General features: G+C 35.7%; 1 protein-coding gene across 1 annotated transcript in view; it reads left to right on the top strand.

Annotated features, from left to right (window-relative positions):
- LOC118406262 overlaps positions 1-509 on the top strand; it is a 15,168-nt gene extending 14,659 nt beyond the window's left edge. Inside the window, exon 12 of the mRNA XM_035806193.1 lies at positions 39-509. Coding sequence (XP_035662086.1) covers positions 39-88 — 50 coding nt within the window. The 3' untranslated portion in view covers positions 89-509. The remainder of the gene's footprint in view (positions 1-38) is intronic.
- Positions 510-8,356: the final 7,847 nt, after the last annotated feature.

Raw genomic sequence — 8,356 nt, 5'->3', positions numbered from 1 at the left:
ATATTGCTCAATGACAATTATTTCTTTTCTATTTTCAGGCGTGTCGAGTTCCTGCATACGCTTGCTAGGAAGGCGACACCATTTATGAGATAGTCGACACACCTCATCCTAATTACTCTGGCAGTAATTTTAGGAATGGTCTGAAATAATGTAAATCACTGTAAGATTTTTATATTGCTGCACACACAGATTCAAGCTGATATCAGAACTGAAGTGAAACCAAAATCATACCAAAAATACCCCGGAATTTAAAAACAAAATAAAAGTAATTCTAGTGGGCTGTCAGTTTAACACCTAACTTAGACACTATGCCGGTTATGGCCATGTCATCTTTTATTAAACACTGTAACATGGTAGAACATTATGTCATGTTCATGGTTGGACAAGTCCACTAGCCCTATTATCCTGGGCATGTGGAAGTGCAGATCGGGCAAGGGCATGTCCGATCGTGCAAGTAAGATTCTATTTTGATATACGAGGGGTGATCAAGAAGTTCTCGGCCTCACCCAGAAATAACAAGAACAACTCAGATTTTGAGGCACAACTTCATAGTATGAAGCCTTTTATCAATATCCTCCAAATTACAAATCATTGGAGTCATTAATTTCCTAGTATTTGTTTTTTTTTCTAAATTAGAATGTACGTGGCGAGAAAATGAAGGGTGAAGTGTGATCAGACAATTTGACCCGCACACCTCAGGTTGCAGATCAATTGTCCACTTTCTTTTTTTTCGTTATCCCTTACCTAACGTTACTGGGTGTCGCCTGTAACGTAATGATCACAAGAATTTGAATTTTGGTACACATTTATATAAGACTTTATACATGTACGCGGGGTTATCAATAAATCCTCGGCTTTACCGAGAAATAATAAGCACAGCTCAGATTTCAAGATGTCAAGCATAAATGTCAAGTATAAAGTAAGTAAATATATATATGCACCGAAATTCAAATTATTGTGATCATTATTTTGCAGGTGACACCCAGTAATGCTAGGTAAGGGAAAAGGAAAAAAACGTGGACAACTGACCTGACCTGAGATGTGCGGGTATAATTGCGCTGCTGGAAGTCAGACATCCAATTCTTTTTGCTTGAAATAGGAAGAGAATCATTATGAAACATTTTGACAATGTATTTTGTTAATTTACGGCATGGGGAACTCAACCCACACATGTCTGATCACAATTCACAATTTTTTCTCGCGACTTACCTTCTGATTTGCAAGAAACGAATGCCTGTAAAGTAATGACTGCAGTGATTTGAAATTTGGCGGATATTGATAAAAGGCTCCATACTATGAAGTTATGCCTCAAAATTTGAGTTGCGCTTATTATTTCTACGTGAGGCCGAGAACTTATTGATCACACCTCGTACTTGTTACATTTTGCAATCATGGAATCAATCATTGGTCAACATAAAAAAACAGTGCCATTGATAAAAGAATTCTATTATATTGCTGAAAGTGAAAATACATAGAATTGTTTTAAAATTTGGGGCAAGGGAAAATTTCGTTTGGGTAAGTAAATGTTTTATGCACTGCCCAATAGGACAAGTAGGTTTTAGAAAACTTGTTCAACCCTGAGATGTTGTCACTATTGAACGCTGTTACAGGGTAGAGCATGTATATTTTGAAGTATCTAATGCTAATGCTGTAACAGGGTAGACAATGTATGCCATGCTGTCACTACGCTGTTACATTGGGTAGATCATGTATATCCTGAGTTATCCATTAAACTCTGTAACTGGTCAGTTATTAAACGTTGTTAAAGATTAGACCATATATATGATGAGTGACTGATTAAACGTTGTTTCTGATGTAACGATATAGAGCATGTATGTCCTTGGGTAACATAGTAGACACTAAAACATGATAGATCACGAACATGTAGAGTCCATTCCAAGACACCATGAGGGTTTTTAGGCGATATTTATAATTAGTCTGAATTATTTTGAATAAAAGAATATCTGATCCACAATAATTAAATTATTTTCAAAAAATTGACTAAGAAAATACTCATTTATTTGAATTTCTTTGAATATTTTAGAAACATTTTGAAAGTAACTGTACAAAAATATCTTTATTTAGAATAATTGTGAAACCTCTCTGTGATTATTTCACATTTACAAATATTTACAAAAAATGGTAAACCTGGCCAAATGGTAAAATTAGTTTATTGCCCCCATAAAAGTAAGCCCTATTGTTGCATCTGTATATTTTTAGATTGCACTGCTGGGCACTGGTGGATCCTTTGTGGTGGGCCATTGTTGCATGTCACCCAACCATACTTAGCAAGGATGTGTGAATTACTATCTTCCTATCCCACTGAACCATTTACAAAAAATGGTAGAAAATGGTAGAAAATGGTAAATAATGGTAGAATGCTGTTATCATTATTTAGAAACCATTAGAAGCATCCAATTCCACACCATGAATATTTCCAAAGTTTTACAGGACCAGGGAAATATTTATAAAGTTGAAACAGTGTTTAAAATATTTCTGAAGTATCAAATGTCCTAGACATATAATTACAAAACTTTAAAATCAGTTCTAAACAATGGCAACAAACATCCGCACGGTGTCTTGGAATGGACTCTATGTCATACATTAACCTATTAACCCTATTCAGACCTGGCTTTTATGAACGATTTCTTAATGGGAGGGTGGCTCTTAAAAGGCCCGCAGTAAAACTCCTAAAATTTAAAAGAATACGGCCACTAAGTTTTAGAAGATGATGAAATAGAATAATAAGAACTTTTCCAGCATGTTTGTCCTGTAGTGACTTGTTAACTTGATACTGGTACAGAATAGAGCATCTATATTCTGTGGTAGCCAATTAAAGGAAAATTAGAATAAAGCATGTATGCTCTGTTATGCTTATTAAACACTGTAAAATGGTAAAGCACGTGTGTCATTTAGTCACTGTCAATTGTGATTAAGAAAAAAGAATGTCAAGTTTCTGTCTAAAACATCTGCACTTATGCTTTAAAGCGTGGCTAAATAGTGATTTTTGGGGGGTGATATAATGTAAATTTGGATACATGTGAGTTAACATTAACCGATCATTGGAATAAAAGTAAGGTAAATATGACAATGTTGTTTCTATCATTAATTGTATCCAAAATACGTTAGCGGCTGTATTGCATTTCTTTTAAATCAGCTACAGAATATGCCGTAAAATGATGAAAAAAATGCTATTTGTTAAATGGATATTTGTTATTATTTCATAAAAGCCCACCGTAAACAGGACTTAGTGATTTTGCCTATTTTAGGTAAAAATATACTGAATTAGTTTCAAAATGCACGTACAGCTCCACTGCATTATGTTGAAAGGTATATTTCATTTCTTTTGGGAACGCAAAATTATTAAGACTTCGATTCATTACTTCAGCGTTACTGTTATAAGCCACAAAGAGTTAGTTTGGAATCTTCTCATTTCAGTGTATTTTACATATATCAAAAAAGGGAGACCATTCTGTTTAAGTTTCTTGCATTCAACCCCCCTAAAATTTCGAGTAGTAAGCAATTTTCTACATACGACCGCCTCCCACCCAAGAAAATTATCTTTACATAATTTTGTATTCCATAGAATTAATTCTCAACATCGTTAACACATACAAATCGCGACACCGCTTTCTATTTGGTCTAACATGTTGCATTTCTAGCTGAATATCGTCTTTGTATAAATTTAAAACTTTTATTCGTCATCGTTATAAATCTTACTTGATGTATGTAGATTTAAAAAATGTTTTAAGCCATGTGATTTAGGTGCTATTTTACAAATGCATTGTTTGTCTGTTAGTTGGCGGCATATATAGATTTTTTGTATTAATAAATAAATAAATGCTTTATTGGACAGACGAGGACAATGTGGCACTGCACTAAAGTTGGAAACTTATACTAACACTGCCACATACAAGGCACAGACATAATGTAACGGAGATATTTTCTTTTACCTTCCCTACCGATGTCAGATAACCATTTTACACCATAGTTAGGTGAGAAAGGTCGTGTAAAGTGCCTTTCCCAAGGACACAAGCGGACACGGCGGGTATCGACCTCGGCAGTATATCAAAAGATATGATTAGGACACGTGGCATTGTTCTCTTTTCTTTCTGTTTTCACTAAGGTCACTATATTGAATATGAATGCTTTAAAATGTTTTCATCACCTGTGTGAGAGACACCTTAAGCCCCCCGCCGGCTATTCGTGTGTCTTTTTTATCCCGTTCATCCTTAGTTCAACAAAATTTGAGAAACAAGGCTTATGTACAATCTAGCATCATCTTAAAGATAAGACGCCAAAAGAGGTAGGTTTCTATCTTCTTTTTTTCGCAAAAGTTTAGTAGTAATTAATAAAGTCTCAAGTTGTTGCGTACGGTAGATATCACTGGTTGTTTGTGGGTGTGCGTACTCTTAAAACCGGTAGTCAAAAATGTTCTAACCAAAGATTTTGATTTAACACAGAAATGAAACGCGAAGACAAATCCACTTCCACTGGTAGAGAAGATGCTGCTACCCCCCAGGAAACCGTATCTGCAAACGGAAATGTTGAACGAACAAGTCAAGCAGAAGTGACCAACACTTACACTATGACTTTTGGCCATGAGAGCAGTAGCACGATGTACGCATGTGGTAACTCCCCACAAGCTGAAGTCCGAGGTACTTACCTACTTTACTCATAATACCTTTGATACCAATTTTGCTCTCTACGCTGTATGGCTTGTTAAAGGGTAAAGATGAACAACTCGCAATTTTTATGCAGTGCCAAGCTAACAAATAGGGCGCCCGAAATCAGCCTTTACGCTCGGGCCCACAATATCCACCAAATATGACAATCCATTCAGATGATATATCTGGAAGCACACGCACACACACACACACACACACTAAAACTAGCATACACACACACACGCTCGCAAGATACATGCACACAGAACACACACACACGCACATACACACACATACCTCTATATCATGAATTATCTTTATAAAAAAATGATTAGTCTTGGAGAACAATACTTTGTTTGTTTGTTTGTTTGTTTGTTTATTTATCCAGGGGTACATGTCGCCTGGCCGGCGTTCTTCAAAGATCCCTGGGGGGGAAACCCCGTACATACATAACAATAATCAAAGACAATATAAAATTAAATAAATGGTAACTTAGCAAGAATCGACAAAGAATAACGCAATCTAACTAAGACAAGATAAGGCAAATCAATTGTACAACGTTAATCCTAATATAACTCCAAATCATAAGTGAAATCAAATAAGTAATGGGAATTTGCATAGTATTACCAATGTGAACAGAAAAAGACATGACGGATTACATTTCAGACCATAATATCATATGCATTCAGAGTACGTTAGTCCTGATCATATAAACGTTTAAACTGTGATAGTGTTCTCGCCGATCTTAACTGGGACGAAAGAGAGTTCCAGAGCGCCGCCCCTGAGTATGAAAAAGCTTTCTTTCTGTGTTCGGATTTGGCATCAAACAATACTTTCTTCTCCCTGTCTTGTTTTCTCCTTTTTTTTGCCTGACATTTGCCAATAAATTGTCATAGGGGCAATAAGAGCATACAGGTGTGTTCTTCTTTTTTTGTATGTAGGGGGGGGGGGGGGGGTGCAATACTTAACATACTGGACTTGGATGCCAGGAACATATACCCAAAGCACTCTCGCCGCATGGTACCTTAATTTTGGTTGACACGTAATACACTCGGTCGTATTGAAATAATATTGGTCGAAAAATAAATCGGCTTTATTTTCAGTGAAAACTACGTGGTTGTTTATAAAAATTCCTCTTTTAACCATAGCCAAAAAAATTCCAACTTATTATTTTCGGTCCCATTGGTAATGCATTACAGGGCTGGTAACAAACGTTGATGGTAAAGTTTGTTACAACAGTAGATTTTACCCTGTTTTCTTCGAAAGGACTCACCTTATTGACTACATCATTTAGGTATAAATGGACGTCCCTAGGAACATTTAAAAAGTGGGCGGCTTTTTTACCCCAGGTCAGATAGAAACCTTAGACAGCATCGAACAATGGTAACGTGTGTTACAGTCATTTCTGTAGAACATTTAGCTAAGCAAGGAGGGATACAAATTGTTTCTTTAGAAATCCGGAAAAAACTTTACAGCGTCACAAAAACGGCCATTTCTAGTGTTATACGTGGATGAAATAACCGTGGCGATCGTACTTGTACTCGTGGTGGTAACGTTTGTTACTAAATCTGGCGAGAGGCACAAACCACCTCACACAGTGTCCAAGATCATTGACAGCAGCGACCTGACGTTTCATCTACCAAACAGTTATTCCGGGAACTGAATTGTTACATTTTTGGCTACTATTTGAATTTCTTCTCAGGCGACAGACATTTTTTAGGGGGTGAAACCCCACCCGTGGCTATAATAATATTCTAAGTCATCAACCAATACGAATGTTGTTGTGCATCTTTTGTAAAACATTACAGGGGTTGTTGAAAAATGAAGGAGCCAGTGACGTTGCAGGGCTCGAAATTCATTTTTTGGGTTTACCTGTAGGTGCACTGGTGCACCCAGCTTGAAAAAATTGGGTGTACCAAAAAAAATTTGGGTGCACTACTTAAATTTAAGTGATAACCTAATATTAAAACTAAGTACCATGACAGACATTTCTATTATCTTTCTAACACCTAGATGTCAAGAATATGATGTATACTAGTATAGTTTGATATCTTTACATACATAAATGTAAGAATTTATTTGGGTGCACACAGCTCCAATATTGGGTGCACCTGGGTGCACATGCACCCAGTATTTCGAGCCCTGTGTTGTCTATAACTTGCTCCATATCAAGGCGTAAAGTCAGGCGACAGCATTTTGACATTTAAATTAGAACGAGCCAATAATCTCTTTTTGTGCTTTTTTTTCAAACAGACTCCTATGACCGCTTATTTTTGACACATGAGAGAGCATCGAATGTAAACTTTATGTATGCCAACCTGTCTTTATTTACACTGATAACTTAAGTATAAAGGACTTTAGGTTTTAGGCTATCTGTGGACCAAAACTGTATGCTTTGAGTCCCTTACGTCCGTAAATGAAAGTTAGCTGACCTTTTTTTTTCATATAGAAACACATTTTGCCCAAGGAAGGGGAAATTATGACTTAGAAAAGTCAACTTTTTATGACGGTATAATTTTGCAAACCCCATAGTTACGTGGTTATACAAACTAATAAGAAATCATGCATTTTTTGTGTTGGTGATGTTACTTAGGTGGATGGATGCCAAAAGAGCGAAAACAATGCTGTATCATCATCTTTTGCTCCCATGTGTCAAAATATGATCTTACTTTACTATATAGTACTTGCAATTACGTTATAATTTTTTTTGCTCTGGATACTATAGGACCATGTTATTGTAAGGAGTAGAATTTTTTTTTTTATCTCGATTTTGTGATGCTTGGACAAACTGACCACGGATAAAATGCATTGTAGTAGAGATTGCAGATGCCACTATATTTTTTTTTATATTTTCTTAGGCCTTTAGTACAACAAATGAATATAGAAGAAATACAATGAAAAAGACAGAAAGAAAGGCAAAGAAAAAACAAACACAATAAGCCATTTTATTATATATATAAATTTATGAAAGCTAGGAAAATTGTTGCAGGTAACGTCTGTAATATGGTTTACCCTATACGCATGTTTTAATATTTTTATATTCAAATTATAAGTTATTAGTCTGGCACAACAATTTAGTTATTTACTTCAAAACTATAATCCCCTGCATGATTGCTCAGTGCTTCTTTTGTAAAGTCATACACTACGCTGTTTGGTCGTTTATAGCAGAGAGCGCCGCTGTACAGAAATCAATAATTATTCTGATTGTGCATCTTGTGAAGGACACAATGAGTAACAAGCAGCGTCACTTTTGAGGCCGATATATTTTTTTAATTTGCCGGTTGTATGCTACCTTTATACCGGCATTTCAATCACTCACAACAGAAACAATTCCGTATTTGATCAGTTCTTAGTGGTTTCATAATTTTTTTTAAAATTTATTGCTCCTCTATCTGTGTTTAAACAAGATTCCAAGAATTGTGACGAGAGCGTCTGCATTTTTTTTTTAATCATTAAGGGTTATATTACTTTCTGTCCAAACATTTCAGGAACAATTCCACTGGAAAGGTGATTTGGTTTGCTTTGGTAACTAAAGAAGCTTTAGATAGATCGATAGTTATGGCTATGTGAGACTGAGATATTCGGTGTGTTATTATTTCATTAGGTATCGAAAAAAGATGTAAACAAGTAACCTACCGACCATTACGACATTTTGAAATTATTTTTTTTGTGTTTGGACAGCAATTTTG

Source organism: Branchiostoma floridae, chromosome 18, assembly GCF_000003815.2.
Source record: "Branchiostoma floridae strain S238N-H82 chromosome 18, Bfl_VNyyK, whole genome shotgun sequence".
NCBI lineage: Eukaryota > Metazoa > Chordata > Leptocardii > Amphioxiformes > Branchiostomatidae > Branchiostoma > Branchiostoma floridae.
The sequence above is the reverse complement of the archived record's forward strand: the minus strand, read 5'-3'. Positions and strand labels throughout refer to the sequence as shown.